Source organism: Taudactylus pleione, unplaced genomic scaffold (assembly GCF_031769625.1).
Source record: "Taudactylus pleione unplaced genomic scaffold, aTauple2 ptg000133l, whole genome shotgun sequence".
NCBI lineage: Eukaryota > Metazoa > Chordata > Amphibia > Anura > Myobatrachidae > Taudactylus > Taudactylus pleione.
This window is the reverse complement of record NW_028284535.1, coordinates 1,835,660-1,857,488: the sequence shown is the minus strand read 5'-3', so window position 1 is coordinate 1,857,488 and position 21,829 is coordinate 1,835,660. Positions and strand designations below refer to the sequence as shown.

The 21,829-nt window shown below is 48.4% G+C and overlaps 1 protein-coding gene across 1 annotated transcript in view; it reads left to right on the top strand.

The window, feature by feature from the left end:
• The first annotated feature begins 2,909 nt into the window (after nucleotides 1-2,909).
• Nucleotides 2,910-21,829, top strand: part of IL17RC (interleukin 17 receptor C) — a 74,224-nt gene continuing 55,304 nt past the window's right edge. The window contains exon 1 of the mRNA XM_088473285.1: nucleotides 2,910-3,088. Within this exon, the coding sequence (XP_088329411.1) occupies nucleotides 2,966-3,088 (123 nt within the window). The 5' untranslated portion in view covers nucleotides 2,910-2,965. The remainder of the gene's footprint in view (nucleotides 3,089-21,829) is intronic.

Sequence of the window (21,829 nt, the reverse complement as noted above, 5' to 3'; positions counted from 1 at the left end):
GAAGTTGATAAACATTCACATTTCAAAATGTGTCCGCAATTTTGGCCACGTGTGTGTGTGTGTGTGTGTGTGTGTGTGTGTGTGTATATATATATATATATATATATATACAGGACTGTAGCTAGGGTAGTGCGGCCGGTGCCATCGCACAGGGTACCACAGGGCAGGGGGCGCTGTTTGGGCCTGTCAAATTGCTTTATAAAAAGCAAGAAAAAGGAATAACAGCAACTTTCTCCCTTACCATCCAAATAGCTGATATGCGTAGTTGACGTAGTGAGTCTATATACTTGTATACCCCATCAGAGGGGACTTGAAGCCATTGACGTATTCTCATTAATAATACATAATATACAGGACCAGACTTCAATTTCTTTTTGATACTACTGGATTTAACCTTGTCTAGAAACTACTTCCTCTTTGACAGTAAATTTTATATACAGAAGTCTGTCTGTGCTATGGGATCCTGTGTAGCTCCTACCACCCTTTTTCACTTTTAGTAAAAATAATGTTAATAAATAGACCCCTAACTGCTTTGGGGCTCATTTACATGTGGATGTAAATCAATTTTATGACACGCCTCTCAGATGTAGCAGTACATGTGCGCTCATAGGTGCTACTTTCACAATCTCCCTGAAATGCTAAGTATGCGGTTGCACCAGGATATGTACAGGTACCAACCAGTAAAACAAAGTCAGCTGCAGGTGGAAAACCTGTACAACTTTTTTTTTTTTCATACAAACTGGTCTGACCCTCCTTTTATGGGATGCAATCGGGAAGCCGGCTGACGTAAGCCCGACAGCCGGCTTCCGACTGCATTATCCCGGCGAGGGTTAAATGACAGGCGTCTAAATCTAGACGCCTGTCATTTTTCCGACGCCGTGAGACCGGCGCCCGGCATCCCGATCGGAGGGATGCCGGGCGCCGCCAGCGCACAGCCGCGCAGGGGGGGGTAGGTTTAGGGCTCCCGGGGAGGACTTAGGGTTAGGCACCCCCCCCGGGAGGGTTAGGGTTAGGCTAGGGGGAGGGAGGGTTAGGCACCCCCGGGGGGAGGTTAGGGTTAGGCACCCCCCTGGGTTAGGCAGCGGGGAAGGGGAGGGTTAGGCACTTAGAGGGGGGATTAGAGTTAGGCACAGGGGGGGAGGTAAGGGTTAGGCACTCCTAAGGAGGGTTAGGGTTAGGGGGGTTGGGTTAGTAGATACTTACCTTAGGACGATCAGGATTTCCAGCGCTGTCGGGCTTCCGCTGCCGGGCTCTGCTGTTTTGTCGGGCTGCCGCTGCCGGGATTCCAACTGCCGGCCATGCGTCCGCCGGGATATCATACCGCTTCCCATTTTACTAGTGGATAGAACAGTAAATGGACACTGGTGCTGCTGCTGGGTGAGGGTCTTCTATCATCAGCTGAATATGTGGCTGTGCATACTAATGCAATCTGGGTGAGATACAGTACTTTCTGGTTTTTGGTAAAAGATTAACTGAAATGTGGCCAGTAGTGATATTAGGGGCCTATTCATTAAACGTAAAAATTCAATGGAGATAATTAGCTTTAGAACTCTCATGGAGTTCTAGCTAATTATAGGTGGAATTCATCATTCCACCTCTCCATAAGTATCTATTCCAAAAAGCTGTCATTTTTGCAATGACAGCTTTTCGGGAAATAGATACTTTGCCCTCTCTACACTACCTTATCGCGTCTGGAAACAGTGCTGCGCATGCGCTGTTACATCTGTAAAACCAGCGCATGCGCAGGACTGCCAACAGATGCGGTAAGTTTCGTACCCCCCCCCCCCCGACCCCACCCACCCCCCCCCCCCCGACTTACCTGTCCGCGCAGCAGCCTCCGGCTCCGTCCTGCTGGTCTGTCATGTGGTTTCCCTGCAGAAAAAAAAAAAAAATTTTCTTTTTCTAAACTTTCTTGTGCTCTGCTGGGGAGCACACATGACAGACCAGCCTCCGGAGCCTGAGGACGGAGCAGAGCGCCGGAGGGACTCGTCGGGGGACCTGCACACGCTGATACAGGTAAGTGGATTCTGCTATTCGCCACCTCACAGTGGCGAATAGTAACTGCATCAAATTCCGAAAATTGATAATTTTCGGAATTTGATGAATACCATAATTTCCACATCCACATACTAATGTGTGGAAATTAACGCAGGGGGACTTAGCAAGGAGATATCTGTGATATCTCCTGTGTTAAGTCTGTTCATGAATACCAAAATAACGTTATTTTAGTGTTGATGAATAGGCCCCTTAGTCTGGGTGAGAACAGCTACAGCTGAAACTCCGTGTAATGAGGCTTCTTTGTTCTGTTTGTAAGTGATCCCCAATGTATGACCCTTGGTATTATAATAACCTGCGCCCAAGAGGTTCTGCAGCAGCTGCTGTGCTCTTCACTCCCCCGGATGAGTCGTTTACTATGAGAAGACTCTGTTACAATGTAACAGACGGAGGTGTATCTATACCAGCAGCAGCAGGGTGTGGAGAAGGAGGAGGAGGAGAGGCTGGGTCACAGAACAGGGAACTGCTGTAACCAGAGTGACTGTTCTCCCTACTCTTCCACTGGACCCTGAGCTGGATACAGGGGGTCCCCGGTTACCCAGGGACCACTCTGCCACACAAGGAGCCCGGAGAGCAGCACCAGACTGCAGGGACTGTACACAGGAACTACCTGAGCTATTCCCTTCACCATGAGCCGCTTGGGGCTGCTGGAAGCCGGCTAGGAGCAATGAGACCGGAGACACGATTGCCCCTTGGACCCTACCTGTGACAGCTTCCCTAAAAGACAGACAGGGGGCAGTGTGGCTCCCCCAGATTAGGGCCACTCTAACTGTCACTGGGTACAATCTTTTCCTGGCTCTCTTTTATTTCATTGCTGCAGTAAGTAACCCCCCTCCCTCTCCCTGTAATAAAGATCGCTGGATTTCTATATCTCCTGCCTGGTAACTTTGCACCTGTCGGACAAGTGTCAATGGCACCGATGTCATTGTACCCCCTTCTGCTGGCACTCATCCTACAGCATGGAACTGGCACCCAGGGCGGTATCACACTGGAAACCCTCCCTAATGATGTGGGGCAAGTCACCTGTACAGGGGTAAGTGGGGGTATATGCATAGGGATGGGGTGATGGGATTACTGGGAAATGCTAAGCATGCAGATGGCTGGGGCAGGACAGACATTGGGGGTGCTCCAGTACACAAGGAGCTGGTTCCTGTCTATGAGGTTGTACTGTATGGGGGACAATGTGGGGACTTACATGTATGGAGTTGTCAAACTGAAACCACCTGTGCGGGTTTCACCTGTATGAGGAACTGTGCTATAAAATTCCACAGTCTGCATTCCTAAGGTGCCACTAATGCCTGGTGATGTTTAGATGTGCCACTAATCTGTTATTTGTACTAAACTGTGCGCCAATGGCCGGGTCATGGCAGCAAAATATCAACAGACTTATAGTATTTTTTGGCTGAGTTATTGTCATTAATGGCAAAAAAATCTCAGGGTGCCGCAAATCCAAGAGAAGGATTTCAGCCAGATTTATTTCAGATGAATACTGGGGATTTACTTGGCTGCAATTTGAGTAGCCTAGGACACCAGATTATTTCTAGCTTCACCTGTTGCCTGTACATGCCAGCAAATGCAACATAAATTCAGTGGCGGCTCCAGTGGTGGGGAGCCACACCAACTGCCACCCCAAACATTTCCCTGGCAGTTGGTGTGGCTCCAGTATTTAAATTTTGGTTTGCGCTGCAGCCCCACTGTTGGAGCCTCCACTGGACACATTATATCTGTGAACGACGTACAGACGAACTGATGCACTGGACGATATATATCGTTGTCGGCACCTGGTTATAGGCCAGCAGCTGCATAACTGATAAGTGTAATTGCATTATTTTTGTTAGCAACAGAATTTTGCTGTCACTTGATGCCGTTGTTTGTTTGTTTTTTGCACCCTAACCAGGTATTTGCACTGTGCACTACTACAATGCTCTTGCTTGCAAAATTAATTATTTGTAAAGCTGGGTACACATTAAACAATATGTGTACCCAGCGATGCGTTGGACATATCGGGCGGCCGGTACACATTAGGCGATCCGGTATCCGCCCGCCCGATATTTCAGCCCCTGACGCATCCCGCTGCATGGGGTTGTCAGTCGCATCGTCAAATTGATGCGTGTAGGGATGACCTGACGATGAGACTGACGACCAGATGGGAGCGCGCATGGCCCGACATAGTGCATACACATTAGGCGATATTGACAATATATCGGACTGATCCGTCCAATCGGCTGAAATATAGTCTAATGTGTACCCATAGTAAGTGTTCTCTCCCTGAACTGTCCCCTAAACGGATTATACTGAATTATACCTCTAAATGGGAAATCTTGCAATATTGAACAATCTTAAACCTCTGCTGTCTGCAAGGGGGCTTTAGACCCAATAAATATATATTTTTTTCAGATGATATGTGTCTGCCTTATTGCTATTGCTGCTATTGTATTAATCAGTGCTGTCTTCTCTGTATCAGTTGTCTGGTGCGGTGGAACCATAGAAACAAACTATATTGAGCATGGAATTAAAAAAAAAAAAAAAAGTGTTAGTACATTACTGTCAGATTTACACGCACGATGTATAGTGAGCACACCCTGGAATCTTTTTGAATTGCTTAGGGGTCTATTTACTAAGCATTGTTAGGAAACAGAGTGAAAAGTGACAAGGTACCACTGAATCAGCTCCTAACTGCCATCTCACAGGCTGTGTTTGAAAAATGACAGTTGGGAGCTGATTGGCTGGTACCTTATCACTTTTCACTCTGTTTGCTTAGTAAATAGACCCCTAAAATACATAATAAGTTTTTTTTTTCTTCTGCTATAGTACAGTGCTGGTCCCCTTATATATCAGGGATTATTCAATTATGTCTCATGTCTGTTATTTTATGATTCTATCATGAATTGTTCTGTGCACTATGGGCCTGATACAGAGGTGGAAGAGGATGCGTCGCAGCTGCGTCTTTGTCAGTCCCCCGTTTGCGACTTTATGCACATCCCGCTACAAAGCCCTTCCACGGTTTACATCTGTGTGTATGAATGTGCAGCGTCTGTAGACACCGCCATCAGTGGCAGGCGCAGATGTTCAGTCTGTGTATGGCCTCCTTTGGGAACGATGAAGCATCTATGTACGCAAACACTTTAGTGACGCTCCCAAAACACGCCCATAAGACGGAACATTTTTGCGACACCGCCCGGGAATGCCCAACACTTTCCTAAAATATTATGGGGCCTATTTACTAAGCAGTGTTAGGAGACAGAGTGAAAAGTGATAAGGGTCCAGCCAATCAGCTGCCAACTGTCGTCTCACAGGCTGTGTTTAAAAAATGACAGTTGGGAGCTGATTGGCTGGCACCTTATCACTTTCTTATCACTTTTCACTCTGTCTCCTAACACTGCTTAGTAAATAGACCCCTATTTCTGATATGGTGCATCTCAATTGTGTAACACGTGCGGCGTACCAAGTTTTAAGTACTTTCATGCACACGCAGTAGCAGAAAAACCAATCAACTCCGTGAACATCTGCATTATCTGCGGGTCTGAACCGGGCCCAATGTGTTCGACTAATTGCAGCCATACATTAATTTATTATTCTGCTTATCTGTGTCTATCTGCTCTCACTGTTCTCATCAATGTCTCTATTTGACCTTTGACGTACTCCTAGTTCTTTGCTGTTTTGTTATAGTATAATGTTGTAAATGTGGTCATCCCTTTATGCATGGCACTGTATATTTGCGGCTATGTCCCCGAAAACACTCCAATACCTGCTGTGATCCTTCAGTTCCTGCTGGCAGCTGCATCCTCCATAGGATTCTATGGGGGATGCGATGCTGCCAGATTTACCAATATCCGTAATGCGATGCATTCCCGATATTGGTCCCCGCAACTAACGCCATCTGAAGATGGCGTTAGCTGCTGTAATCTATGGGCTACACTGCATAATTAGCTGGCGGAGGGTTCCTCCAGAACCCACCCCAGGCAATGGCCGTCGTTACATATCCGCTATGGGCAGTGGTGTCCCTCCCCACGGAATTGGTATGAAATACCGCTGGCCGCATGGCCGGCGGTTCGATTCCCGTCAGCGGCAGCCCGACAGGAGCAGAGTCCGACGCAGCGGAAGCCCGACAGCGCTGGAAATCCCGATCGTGGATAGATGAGTATCTACTAACCTAACCCCCCTAACCCTAACCCTCCTTAGGGGTGCCTAACCCTAACTTCCCCCCCAAGTGCCTAACCCTAACCACCCCCTTCCCCGTTACCTAAGTCCCCCGGGCGGGTGCCTAACCCTAAGTCCCCCCCGGGGGTGCCTAACCCTAACCCTCCCTCCCCCTAGCCTAACCATAACCCTAAGTCCCCCCGGGAGCCCTAAACCTAACCCTCCCCCCCCGCGGCTGACCGCTCGCGGCGCCCGGCATCCCTACGATCGGGATGCCGGGCGCCAGTCTCCCGGCGTCGGGGAAATGCGGACGTCTACATCTAGACGCCCGCCATTTCACCCTTGCCGGGATAAGACAGTCGGGAAGCCGGCTGCCGGTATTTAGGCAGTCGGCTTCCCGATTGCCTCCCCTCCCCACAGTGTCACTAGCTGCGGGGAGGGATGTTGTAAGCCGCGTGCGCCCCGAAAAGCGGACGTTGCCTCGTGCGAAGGGGCGTGGCCTCGCGGCCCGATCCCTCTCGTCCCGTTATTTTTATATTATTGGGAGGGGGTGCATTGTGTTGCAGGGCCGGCTCCCTCACAGTGCCAGGAGCCAGGTGCTGCACTTAATACTACAGTGCAGCACCCGGCTCCTGTCACTGTAGGGGAGTGTCAGTCTGCACCTTGGTGTCACCCCTCGGCGGGTGACACCCGGGTGTGGCCCGCACCCCCTTGTGACGCCACTGGCTATGGGATGTAGTCAGCATCCCGGCCTGCGTGTCCCGACCGCCGACATCCCGCAGGTATGTATTATGGGTTAGGGGAGGGTTAGGGTTAGGCACTAGGGGGAAGGTTAGGGTTTGGCCCTAGGGGGATGGGGAGGGTTAGGCCCTAAGGGGAGAGGGAGGTTAGGTTTAGGCACTAGAGGGGGAGATTAGGTTTAGGCACTGAGGAGGGAGGGTTAGGGTAGGGGTTAGGGTTAGTTGTAGTAGACCTACCGCTGTCGGGATCTTCACTGTCGGCATCCCGACCGCCGGGATCTCATACCCAACCTGTCTGCTATACCGATTATTTGAGGGACCTTTCTTTGCATTTTTTAAAATTAATATTATGTCCAAAACATGGCGACAAATTGTGTCTGTGCCCCGGTGGTGTCAGTGACTGCTTAGTGGTTTCTTTTATAATAGGGCCTGATGCTGACATGGCAGATAAAATACAGAAAAGTGCAATTACGTGTTTATTGCGAGCTGCGCATCTCTTATGTTACGAGTGACTCACCATTGGGTGGTAAAGGTGTGAGCGCATGGTACCAGTAGTGACCAGCAACTTGATGAGAGGAGAATCTGAGCGGCAGAAAAGGTGCCCACCACCTGCTGAGAACATCGGGGCTCCTGCCAACACCGCTAGCTCTAGCTGTTGAGTTTTAGTGGTAATAAAAAAATTTGGAGTAGGAAAAAAGAAACATTTTTGCATGTGGAACTATTGGTCATAGTAATCCCTGGAAGCCATAAATTGATTACGTATGCTGCCGCTTAAAGGACAGTAGATGCCAGCTTACCCATGGCTGCCAGAGCCTGCTGTTATTTGTAGTGCTACAAGCAATGGAATCCAAGGTCCACTGGGATCTGTAGTGCCACATAAATACTGTTAAAAAAAACCATGATGCCCTGTGATGACACCGAGACTCCCCCAATCTCTCGTTCACCAATTTATGAATCACCAAAATGCTGGGGAATGGTCTTCTTTCTTCATGTTTTAATCCAATCCCCTACGGCACGGTCACACCCCCAGCCTGCAGTGTTCATACCCCCAGCATACCGTAGTCATGCCTCCAACATACCCGGGCCATGCCCCCCAGCGTGATTACAAACTCCCCAATACTAGGACTTATGGCTTCAATGGTACTTTTTCCAAAACATATTGGGCCTGACTCAGACCCTGCTGACCGCTTCCTACAATCCCACTGCACTATTTGATCAAGTGTCTGTTATCTGGGCTCCCCGTTTTATACCAGCTGAATCTCCGCAAGTCCAGCTCCTGGCAGCCGCCTGTACAGCATTCGGCAGCCGCTTGATTCTGCCTCCCACAGCCGCCGGGCTCCTGTCACATTAGGACGGACACGTGCACGCAGACTGCTGCCGGTGTCCCTCTCCTCCTGAGGCTCCTGTGCTGCGGCTTCCATCTCCGTGCGGGCTGCTGCCCGTTTGCCCGGGGTGTGTGCGGGGGTCACATCGGTGGCAACATCTAGCTCAGCCTTGGCACCCTTTGTGCATTACTTTGCACCCACATACCAACGGATCCCCGATCCACACCCAGAGTGCGGGCAACCATCACCACAACGGTGCAAATCAGCTGACATCATTGCCGTTTATTTCCATTGTGTGAGCCTCTGTGGGGTAAGGATTATCATTATACGGAATACACTTATTTGGATATAAGAGGACCTTGTGACATTGTTCAGCTACAGAACCTTATTTCCAAACATTGGGCAGCCTGTATGCACGCATTATGGTGTGAATTGCTATATTTATCCACTGGTTATATAAACCAATTGTTGGGAACATTGGATACATTTCTCTGAAACATCTCAATTATTTGGCTGTTTGTACCATTTATGGTAACTATTTTTAACAATACTTGATACATGTGTGTATGTTTTATTGAACTGCAGTTCACTATTGAATAAACTTTATAATTGATTCATAAAGGTGTTACAAATTCATATAAATACCAGCGCAGATACCTCATTTCTTTTTTTCTACACTGTTTTGAGGGCGTTATGCAGAAGCCCCTTGGTATCAGCTGCAGGTTTTTATATTAGACAGCAATTGAACAGTTAGCGCACCCATCTGGTTTTTCTCTCGCTATGCGCTCGCAAGCGGGTCAATGGTAGGGCATTGCGCACATGCGGCGTGTGCAATGCGCGAGCCTCGGAGCGAGTGAGAAATGTTGATAGACAGCTCGCCCCATTTTATAGGTGGGGAGGGGGGGTGGCTGGCCAAACGGAGGAACGCCTGCCGTTTGAGGGCGGCCCTACTGACATCACTCGTGATGTCAGTAGTGAGTTTCCGGCTCTATTAGAGCAGGAAGCTCACTGGGGCTTGCGGCAGACGAGACCCTACCACAAGGGTCTCGTCGCAAGCCCAATGGTCGCAACCATTGCGACCATCACCTGGCCACTCGCAAAAGCTGTGGGTGGTCACCCACAGCTTAGCGAGCGGCCAGGAGGTGGTTTTAAAAAAAAAAAACGTCCGCCCTGATTCAGAGCGAGCGCTCGCTTTTTGCGAGCGGCTCTGAATCAGGGCCATTGTGCCTGATTCTCACTGGCCCGCAGATCCGAATGCCGCCGTATCTAATAAGTTGATGATAAACTGCCCATGCACTGTAGCGAGCGTATGCATTTTTGTCTACCTTCGGGTGATTCTGAGTCAGACACATCTCGGATGTATCACTCCGTCCGTATAACGGCCATTTCTGGGTGCCAGCTGGTAAAGAACCAATTCGTGGGCGCGTTGTGGTCTTGTTGTTTATCCGGCACCGGCACATTTGCGCATGTGCCGGGAGTATGCCCATTTTAGCCGAATCTCTTGCACGTAGCATGGGGAAGGTGTAAGTGGTGATGATAGATGTGATACGTACACATTAGACGTGCGTCACAATAGTGTTCTGCTTGCACTCAGAACTGCGTGCGACCTCCATTATAAGGATCTATATTGTGACAAAACTAGTTAATTATCCATATTCATATTAGTGGTGGAACCAGTGCGGTGTGTGCCGGGCTGCAGAGGGTCCAGGGAGGCTGCTGCCTCATGCCTCTCTCTCCCTGCATGATGTGCCGCTGAGGCTGTGCTGCTATATGGCGGCCAGTGGTAGAGAACAGGTGAGAAGTGACCCCTCCCCGCCCCGTCTGGATCCCCCTCTGATCCATATATCAGTTTACGACAATGTGTCCATATCACCCAGCCGATAATTAAAGTATTTGCGTATCAATGGTTCAAGGCTTTTATGATGATCTATCTACATGTTCTCATGTCAATTACAGCTGATAACGATTACAGTTCTATATATATATATATATATATATATATATACAGGAAGCAATATAGGCGGCATTCCAGGGACTCTCCAAATAGGTGTAGACAACCGTGTTTATTCCAATATATATATACTGTTTAGAGATTGCTGTACTACAACGATAAGGATTCAAAGAGATCTCTCTCTGTTATCAGAATGTGCAGATGATCACTGTGTAGCCTTGTTCACAGGGAACTTTTCAATGGTCTTTACTAAGGTGATATCTGATACATGGAAAAGACATAGGGGCCCATTTATCAATGATCATTATCAAAGCATGCCAGTAACGCCCATGATCGCATTGCAAAAAGCGATCCTATTGGCCGGATATATCATCCGGGACATGCAGAGACATGGGCTCCGAAAAGGTGCCCGTCCCTGCGATGTCTCTGGAGAGCGGCCGGCCAGAGCAGGGGGTGCTGCGCATGCACATCCGCCATAGCTGGGGAGGGTTCCGGCGCATCCCTCCGCTGACTAATAGTTTGTGGTGTAGTCCATAGGCTACAGCGGCTGACGTCATCTTCAGATGGCGTTAGTTGCGGCGGCCAATATCTGCAATGCTTCGCATTCCAGATATTGGTAAATCTGGCAGCATCGCATCCCCCATAGAAACCTATGGGGGATGCGGCTACCAGCGACAATGGATGGATCACAGCAGGCAGGGCCGTTGCTACGGTAGTTCAGCTGGTGCCTTGGCACAGGGCACCACAGGGCAGGGGGCGCTGTTTGGACCTGTCAAATTTCTGTTTATTATCATTCTCACTTGTAGCTTCCTCTTATTTCATCCCCAGCATCTCCTCGCCTCCCCTATCTCTTCCCTGGCCCTTCTCCATAAGGCCATTCCCCTTTTTTGGGTGCATTATGTCCCTTTAAAAAATTGGGGGGGGGCTCCAATGCTCTTTCTGGCACAGGGCACCAAAAAGTCTAGTTACGGCTCTGACTGCAGTTATTGGAGATACCTGCTGTGGTCCCTCCTTAATACATACGGAGGATACTTAGGGGCCTATTCATCATAACTAAAATTTCTCTGGAGGTACAATAATTAGGTTTAGAATTCGCATGGAGTTCTACCTAATTACTGAAGGAATTCATCATTCCTCCCCTCCATCAGTATCTATTTAGAAAAAAAAAGCTCTAACCTACCGCACCTGTAATCAGTGCTGCGCATGCGCCGTTACATCCGTAAAACCAGTGCATGCCTACATCTGCGGTAATTCTGTGTGTTCCCCCCTCCCCCCTCCGTTCACCTAGCCCCCCACCCCCTGACCTACCTGCCCGCTGCAGCTGCCTCCGGCTCTGTCTGCTGTTCTGACACTGTGTTCTCCAGGCAGAACACAGTAAAGTTTAGAAAGTTTTTTTTTTTTCTAAACTTTACTGTGTTCTGTCTGGAGAACACAGTGTCAGTACAGCCACCGGAGCCAGAGGAGTGACCAGGGAGCGCTGGAGGGAGACGCCTGGGGACCTGCCCACGCTGATACAGGTAAGTGTCACCTACTAAAAGCCACCTCACAGTGGCGAATAGTAACTCCATCAAATTCCGAAAATACATAATTTTCAGAATTTGATGAATAGCATAATTTCCATATTCCCATACTAATGTACTAATGTATGGGGAGTGTGGAAATTAAAGCAGGAGGAAATTAAAGCAGGGGGACTTAACCAGGAGATATCAGTGATATCTCCTGTGTTAAGTGTCTTCATGAATACTAAAATAACGGTAATTAAGGAAAATGTCCTTAAAAACTTTATTTTAGTGTTGATGAATAGGCCCCTTAGTATTTGAGGTAAACCCCCAAAAACGTGTGTTTTCAATGATATTACCTCAAATACACTTTGATAAATGGATCCCTTACAACTTGTCAGAATCCTGGCGTCGCCATCCCAAAGGTATGTAGTGGGCTTGGGGGGAGTGTTAGGGTTAGGGTTCAGGCACTAGGGGGAGGGTTAGGGATTAAGGGGGAGGTTGTTTAGGCACTAGGGGGGAGGTTAGGTCCCGGTATCGGGGAGGGGGGGGGTTAGGAGTAGGGAGAGGGTAGGGTTAGGATACCTACCGACAGGTGTCAGTATCCAAACTCTGTCAGGATGCCGGCGTTGGGATTTTCACCGCCGGGATCCCGAGCATTGGTATCCCGTACCCATCCCACACTATTGTGTATTGGACTATGCAGTGCAGCGGGATGCAGTTCAATTAACTGCTTCCAGAATGCCGGCTGACAGAATCCCGACGCTGGAAGCTTGACCTGGTACTAAAGATAGGCCCGATGCCTATCTTTAGCCAGATGCCGAAATCCTGACAGCCGTCATCCCGTCGAAGGTAATCAGAGAATCGTAGCATGTAGCTGCGGGGTGGAGGGGGGGTTTAGGGTTAGGCCCCCCGGGTAGCGTTAGGCACCACAGGGGAGAGATTAGGGTTAGGCATTCCCCGGGTGGTATAGGTTTAGGGTGTGGGAAGGGGGGGTTAGGTTTAGGCACCCCCAGGGGGGTCTTACGGTTAGGCACCACCTCGGAAGTTTTAGGGTTAGGAATCGCTAAGGGAGGGTTAGAGGGGGAGAGGGGAGGGTTAGGGTACTTATCTGCCTCAATCGGGATCTTCATGCTTCGGCCTTCCGGCATCTGTATTGCATACTTACCTACCCTCCCTTTTGGTCAGGAGCCTCCCGAAAATCGTGTGCCGCTCCCGACCTCCCGGGAAGGCAGGCAATTCTCCCGGCTGCCGTCCACCCATCCTATCCCCCCCGCAATAACCCCTGCAACCCCCGCAGCGGGGGGGGGGGTGTGACGTGATTTGCGTAATTTTGGCCCTGCCCCCTGCTTCACAATGCCTATTTTATCGGCATTTTGTAGCGGGGGCGGGGCCAAAATGCTGCAATCGTGAGACCCCGCCCCTGCCACGCCCACAAGTGCTGTCACCCACCCAGCCACTCCCCCTTTTCCTGGCCACGCCCCCCTGCCGATCTGGCTGCTCCCTCCCGGAAGGAGCAGCCAGAAAGTCGGCAGGTATGCTGTATCCGCCGGTAATAGATCCGGTGGCATTACATACCGATTCCAGTGCACCATAGTCTGTTAATCACATGTTAATCCGTGGAGTGTGCCACAGGTTCTGTTAGATTGATTGGGGAACTTAGTGGATGAGACAGAGCTTGAGATACTTTATTTACTTTCTGTTTTATCTACTGTCTGTTGTCCATCTAAGTTCTCTGTTATCAGCTATTTCCTGAGTAAAGAAAGCAGTCTGCGGTGCCCTGCAGTAGATTTATTGAATATTGGCATGCATAGGAAAGAAATCTTCACCCCACAATCACAACTTCATCTCAAATATATTATCTCCTGATAAGCAGCTGAAACTCCTCAGATGAAATAGCGATAGTGACGAAACACGTTGAGGGTGGTAACGCTGCTGACATCCCGATCCAGTCATTTGATGTTTCAGATAAGCCTTTCTTACAACTTTTTAATGTAATTGTGTATTTTTTTGTGTTTTATGGTGTATGCATTAAATTTTTAATACTATACTATGAGAGTGCTCTTTGCTCTCCACCTCGGTACAATTCTGGAGATCCATGTCTAGAGGGCAATGGTCCATGAATGAAGGAGGTACATCTTGGAAAGTACAAAAATATTTACTACATGCTTGCTTATAAAAATTTGGCGGTACGCATATTTGATTACTCTTGATTTAAAAGACAAACGTTCCCAGAAATATTACACCAGAAGGTGCTTGTTTTATATATAAATATATATATATATATATATATATATATAATTATATATATATATATATATATATATATTTAAATTTTATCAGTAGCTCTAAATACAATATTAATGACAAAACGGAGCTGCAAGACCGAAGATGATCGACAGAGTTGGCCCTACACAATTTGGTGCCCTAGACTTGCAGCCAATGTGTGATTGGCAATGTAGGGGCTACATGTCATGTCTGTTGGGCACCTCCCCTGGAGCAATGGCTCCCTAGGCATTTGCCTCTATGGCCTTTGCCCAGTGGCGACTCTGCAGCTCCAGGACCTAGGACAAAAAGTTTATTTCTCCTAAATGTGGTAATCCCCTTTCTGTGCAAGGAGTAGACACAGTCAGTTTTTATTACAGACTCTTTCACAACAGAGGTGACTGATTTCCTAAATTCAATCTCCGTTGCAATGTCCTGTGTTATCTGCCCTGCGCGGCTCAGTAAATATGTTTTTAATTAAATGTGTTGATGTTGAATCTTTGCTTTACTACGATCTACTCACATTAATAGAGGTGATATCTAAGTGGTCATAAATGTATTAGGGAAAACACAATAAGGTGTTGTCACAAGCTGACTATCCAAACAAGACAAAAATGTGAAGGTTTTTCCCTAGTGATTATCATATAATAATAACATGTTATTAGTGCTAAACTATTAACTGGGAACATTGCAGACAGTGTTCTAAATATTGCTCTGTGCTAAATATCAGTATAAAATATCAACACTTATGAAACACAAATTTCCTTGTAATAAAAATGATAAATATGCCTAGACGCGGATGATAATAACTAAATATCCTTTAATAAAACTATAATAAATTAATAAAATATTGCACATCTGTCAATACAAATACATTTAAAAAAGTATATCATGCTGGAAAGATAAATACACAATGAGCATTATACAGTGCATCCGGAAAGTATTCACAGCGCTTCACTTTTTTTCACACTTTGTTATGTTACAGCCTTATTCCAAAATGGAATAAATAAATTGTTTTGTCCTCAAAATTCTACACACAATACCCCATAGTGACAACATGTAAAAAGTTTTTTTTTTTTAAAGATTTTTTAGAAATCACATGTACATAAGTATTCACAGCCTTTGCCATGAGCTCAAAATTGAGCTCAGGTGCATCCTGTTTCCACTGATCATCCTTGAGATGTGCCTACAGCTTAATTGGAGAACACCTGTGGTAAATTCAGTTGATTGGACATGATTTTGAAAGGCATACACCTGTCTATATAAGGTCCCATACTTGACAGTGCATGTCAGAGCACACACCAAGCATGAAGTCCAAGGAATTGTCTGTAGACCTCCGAGACAGGATTGTCTCGAGGCACAAATCTGGGGAAGGGTACAGAAATATATCTGCTGCTTTGAAGGTCCCAATGAGCACAGTGGCCTCCATCATCCGTAAATGGAAGAAGTTTGGAACCACCAGGACTCTTCCTAGAGTTGGCCGGCCGTCTAAACTGAGTGATCGGGGGAGAAGGGCCCTAGTCAGGGAGGTGACCAAAAACCGGATAGTCACTCTGTCAGAGCTACAGCATTCCTCTGTGGAGAGAGGAGAACCTTCCAGAAGGACAACCATCTCTGCAGCAAGCCACCAAACAGGCCTGTATGGTAGAGTGGCCAGACGGAAGCCACTTCTTATTAAAAAGCACATGGCAGCCCGCCTGGAGTTTGCCAAAATGCACCTGAATGACACTCAGACCATGAGAAACAAAATTCTCTGGTCTGATGAGACAAAGATTGAACTCTTTGGCGTGACTGCCAGGCGTTCTGTTTGGAGGAAACCAGGCACCGCTCATCACCAGGCCAAAACCATCCCTACAGTGAAGCATGGTGGTGGTAGCATCATGCTGTGGGGATGTTTTTCAGCGGCAGGAACTGGGAGACTAGTCAGGATAGAGGGAAAGATGAATGCAACAATGTACAGAGACATCCTGGATGAAAACCTGCTCCAGAGCACTCTTGACCTCAGACTGGGGCGACGGTTCATATCTTTCAGCAGAACAACAACCCTAAGCACACAGCCAAGATATCAAAGGAGTGGCTTCAAGACAACTCTGTGAATGTCCCTGAGTGTCCCAGCCACAGCCCAGACTTGAATCCAATTGAACATCTCTGGAGAGATCTGAAAATGGCTGTGCACCGACGCTTCCCATCCAACCTGATGGAGCTTGAGAGGTGCTGCAAAAAGGAATGGGCGAAACTGCCCAAAGATAGGTGTGCCAAGCTTGTGGCATCATATTCAAAAAGACTTGAAGCTGTAATTGCTGCCAAAGGTGCATCAACAAAGTATTGAGCAAAGGCCGTGAATACTTATGCACATGTGATTTCTTAGTTGTTGTTTTAAATTAAATTTGCAAAAATCTAAAAAAAACCTTTTTACATGTTGTCATTATGGGGTATTTTGTGTGTAGAATTTTGAGGACAAAAATGAATTTATTCCATTTTGGAATAAGGCTGTAACATAACAAAATGTGGAAAAAGTGAAGCGCTGCGAATACTTTCCGGATGCACTGTATATTTATTAGAATGTATGGATATAGCGCCAGAACATTGTGCTGTGCATTACAGTTGGGAACTAACTAGAAATAAAAAAACAGATACTGTAGTAGGGCAGTTAATGCCATGGGCGTATCTATAATAATACTTGCCTACCCTCCTGATTCGGCCAGGAGCCTCCTGAAAATCGTGTGCCACTCCCAGCCCCCCCGAAAATGCAGGCAAGCCTCTTGGCGTCCGCTGACCCCTCCGGACCCCCCCCCCCCCGCAGTTACTACAGAAACCCCTGCAATGGCCGATGACGCGATTCGCGCAGAATTGCGTCATCATGAACCCGCCCCCTGCTTCACAATGGCGGTACTCTTGGCATTGTGTAGCGGAGCAGGGCCAAATTGACGCCCCCCCTCCGCCCGCAAATGCTGGGTAATATGCCCGGCCGCGCCCCCCCTGCTATGCTGACCTGGCTGACTCTGGCTAGTGCCTAAGTCTACTGCAGAAATCAGCCAGTGAGAAAGAGGTGGGGTCCCGCACGGATGCTGCACACGAGCCCCCTCCTCTCTTTATACGCCCCTGATTAAAGTCTACTATGATATGCTCTAATTGTAGGCTAATATATTCCATATCACTGGGGTATTGTTAATACAAGCTATGTGAATCGAAAAGTCCTCAACAAATAACCTCAGATCGGTTACAAATAGACAAGTTCCAGTGCACACTGATAGATACCTGCACACGCACTTTCTTTTGTGTACAGCCCACAGGACGGCAAAACCACATATAGGGGTATTTGAGGTTAATTCCCCAAAAACACCTGTTTTCGGGGGTTTACCTCAAATACTAAGTATCCCCCGAATGTATGAAGGTAGGGATACCTGCTGCGATCCCTCCATTGCCGCCGGCAGCCGCCTCCCCATAGGTTTCTATGGGGAATGCGATGCTGCTAAATGTATCAATTTCCCGATATTGACCCCAGCAGCTAACGCCATCTGAAGATAGCGTTAGCCGCTGTGTCCTATGGGCACTTACCCGCATTTCAGCCGGTGGAGGGATCTTCCATATCCCTCCGCCGGCAATGGGTTCCGCTCATGTGCAGTCCGCGGGACTGCGCATGCGCAGCAGCCCGAAATGCGCTCCGGCCACATCGCAGGGACGGGCTCTTTTCGGAGCCCGTCTCCCTGCATGTGCCGGGTCATACATTCGGCCGGTATTTTGCAATGCGATCATGGGCGGTACTGCATGCCCTGATCGCATTGCAAAATACGATCCTTAATAAATCGGCCCCATAATCACTAGTAGCCCTTTTCCACACATCAGCGGCTTACAGAGGACAATGTGACTGTATTGGTGCAATCTGTCCACTGCAGTATGTTGGTGCAGTGCCTGAATAGATAGTTGAACAGTTAACATATAGTCCTTGACACGTTTCTCCATTTGGGCGGAGAGTGTGTGGGGCCGGCCTTCGTTTTGGAAAACAGGGGCGTCGTGAACATGAAAAATCCGGGAAGCCGATGGACGAAATCCTGACTGCAGGCTTCCCGACTGTCTAATTCCGGCAAGGTACTAATGACAGGCGTCGAAATCCCGATGCCTGTCATTAGACCTACACCCGGCTTACCGATCGAAGGTAAGCCGGGCGCCGGGCACAGACAGCCATGGGGGGGAGGGTTAGGGGCTCCAGGGATGACTTAGGGTTAGGCAACCCCCCAGGAGGTTAGGGTTAGGCTAGGGGAAGGGGGGGTTAGGGTTAGGCACCCCTGGGGGGAGGTTAGGGTTAGGAACCCCCCCGGTAGACTTAGGTTTAGGCGCTTGGGGAGGTTAGGGTTAGGCACCTCTAAAGGAGGATTAGGGGGGTAAAAAAAAAGGTTAGTTAATACTTACCTTTTGTAGCTTCAGGATTTTCACCCCTGCCGTGCTTCCGCTGTTGGGATTTGAACCACCGGCCATGCTGATTCCGAAAAATCCATCCATTCCAAAAGATATATGAATCTGTAGATGCATCTATAGATTAATATTTCTTTTGGAATGGATGGATTTTTCATTTAGTACCAGGAAAGGAACATCAAAGGAACTTAAGACATTTGGATCCTAGCGCTGCAATATTGACTTAGTGTTTTATTTAATTAGTGTTTATCTGAGCAGCTGGCAGACAGGTGCCGTTGTCAGTAGCAGCAGCAGGGATTTTTGAGCGCTCAAGAGTAAGCCTAAACATAGATTCTATTACCTGTTACGGAGATGTGACTCAGGACCTGATTCAGACCCGCTCGCTAGATGCGTACGCTCGCACCCAGCATATGCAAATATGGGAAGGCAGGTGATCGGCACGGCAAGGCATTATCACGCCCACTAGGTCTTGGCGTGCGATCGCTCAGTGTATGCAGATGCCCACCAGCCTGTCTTAAGGTGCCCACTTGCACATGTCATCTCCAGGAAGTGTATGCAACCATCGGTACATCGGGTACCATCGGATGCGATCGCAGCACTTGAGGCTGACCATACCCTACCGCGAGCACTTCAGTGTAAAAACCAGCCAGGTGACATGCAATATGATGCTGCCTATAAATATGCACACCTCGAAAACGGCGTTAAGACGCTGAGGCACGCCTGCGTTCACATCTCCGCTCCCCCGTTCCTAGCAGCCAGCCCCTCTCACCACCCACACACAGCTTCTCCTGTCACTCACTCTGCTGGGCTGTCTATGCGCAGCGAGCGAACGCTTCCCGATCTCTCACTGCGGTTTGCGCACACACGTACTGCGATGCATAAGCATTACCCCCTAAATCAGTGTTGGCTAACCTTGACACTCCAGCTGTTGTGGAACTATATTTCCCAGCATGCCCTGCCACAGTTTTAGCATGCCCTAATAGCAAAACTGTAGCAGTGCATGCCGGGTTATGTAGTTCCATAACAGCTGGAGTGTCAAGGTTAGCCAACACTGCCCTAAATCATGCATTTGGCTGCTTTATTACCCCTATGTTGTTTTTATTGTCCTTGTTATGTAGTTGTAATGCCTTTATGGCCGTTACGTTGCCAATCGCTGTGGCTGCTATATTGCACCCCCTGTAGTTGTTATGCTGCCCTTGTGGCTTGTATATTGTCCATTATGGCTGCTAAATAGCTGTTATGACTGGTATATTGCACACATTATTATTACAGCTTAACAGGCACTGCCCTCAGGTTACCCAGGATGTTCGGTGAAACCACGTTGCCGGGGCCGATGAAGCTGTGTCCATCGATGCAGCCACTGGCTTCATCACGCCCAGAAAACGGGGTCGGCACCCTCTCCCCCGTTTTCTGAAACACTGGCTGCCGCCACCTGCAGACGCCAGCAGCATGTCTACTATGCATGCTGCGGCATTTGGGGCACTGCGGGCGATGACGCGGGACCAGATCTGCACATGCGCCGTGCGGCTCCTGCGCGTGCAAAGTTCTTTAAACATCGGCAGATTGTGTGAAAATCGATTTTTATCGCCCGCCTCTGAATCAGACGAACCTAAGACAGCTATAAATATCTGGCATATTGATAACAGTGAAAACAAGATTGGCCGGCTGGCAATGTAACAACACAGGTAACCGTCCTCAGCGAGAGGTGTAATCAAACAACAGAATAGCAGCGATCTCCAGGACAGAGGCTATGAGTCTGTACATATCTGTAATTGTTCAGCTTCTTGCTAAAGTAGCAACTAAAATGGAAACAATGCATACCTGAGTGACTCGGCTGTTTTACAGCACTTGTATAGTATTTTCAAAGGCGTGTTTTCATATTTTTGCTAAGCAGAATGTTACCTGTGGGAATTGTAAAGCCTCCATCCATCCACCCCTCCCTGGATTTGGACACTGCCAGTGCTGAAATTATAGTGCAGCGAGTGACAGAATGCAGACCGGACATGTCCTGTCGGTGTCTCTATAGTAGGACAAGCTGGCTGAATATTTCAGGGTGGTTGGCTCAGCTCTCTGTCTGACATAGGACAGTGGCACACAGGTGATTTACAATGCGCAGGGGAAAAATCACTGTATTATAAAATAAATACATTTTACACATTGGGGATGACTCTAAAGCCCCCCATATACGGGGCAATTTTACACACGATATGCACGATTTCGATCGATTGCAACGATCAATCGTGCATATCGTGTGTGTTCTGGCATGCTGTACGACATCGAAACTGCGTACAAAAGCCTGTGGTTGAGTTTTTCAACCACAAGGCTCTGAGTGATTTTGGCTCTATCAGAGCCAAAATCACTTCCACTGACATCACTAGTGATGTCAGTGGGCCGGCTTCTGACGGGAGGCGTTCCCGTGGGAACGCCCCCGTCAGGGAGGCACGCCCCCGGCACGCCCACCAAAGGGGGAGTGCTGTCAGTTAACATCGACAGCACGCCCCCTTTGAAGAGACACTACGAGCGAAGGAAAATCCTTCGCTCGTCGCGTCTGGCGCATGCGCACGACGGAGCTCCCTCCGTCGTGCGCATGCTCAGTGCAGAACATCGACCCACTTGCGAGCGGACAGCCGCTCGCGAGTGGGTCTGAATCAGGCCCTATATATCAGTAAAAAGTGCTAGTATGACACAGAATAGACGTATTCACATATTTTCCTGAAAATTCCTGGGTAAAGTCACTGGGTACAAAGTGATTTCATAGTCTGGAAAATTCCCACCAGTTATTTTGGCTTCACTTATTGTCGGTTTCCCATGAAATATCTGACTCAGACATTAACAAGCAGAGGCCTGTGGTGTGGGTCAGCGGCCGTCTGGCTGGACAATCCAACCGAGCGATATTTAACCCTCGGTCACCCGCACACACACTACAATTATCGGGGCGATCCGCAGATATCGGGCGGATCGCCCCGATAATTGTAGCGTGTATGGCCAGCATAAGTAAGGCCTGGTATATTCAGTTACAAAGTGAGGGCTAAATGCTGCAGCAGATACTATACATTTAGTGGGTGAATTGGGTCAGGTCGGTCTCAGTGTAATGCATACAGTACATGCCTACTCTCCCGGGTGGGGTGGAGCTCATGTACCTTATCTCATGGGTATCAGTGGGCCTGAGTGATGAACATAATGTAAGCTGGGGAGTCTAATGCTGGGTACACGCTAGGTCGACAGGTCGGCCATTTGGCTGACCCGCCGTCCTATCTGACGATTGGTAAGTACATATGCACTTACCAATTGTCCGCCTGATGTGTCGGGCCTGATGACCTCACGACTGGGCGAGCATTTCAATTTGCCCACCCAGTTGAGCTGCCACTTGCCACTGGGTCCCTGCAGCATGTGTACAGGCGATGTACACATCAGGAGATGCACCGATATATCTGCAGATCT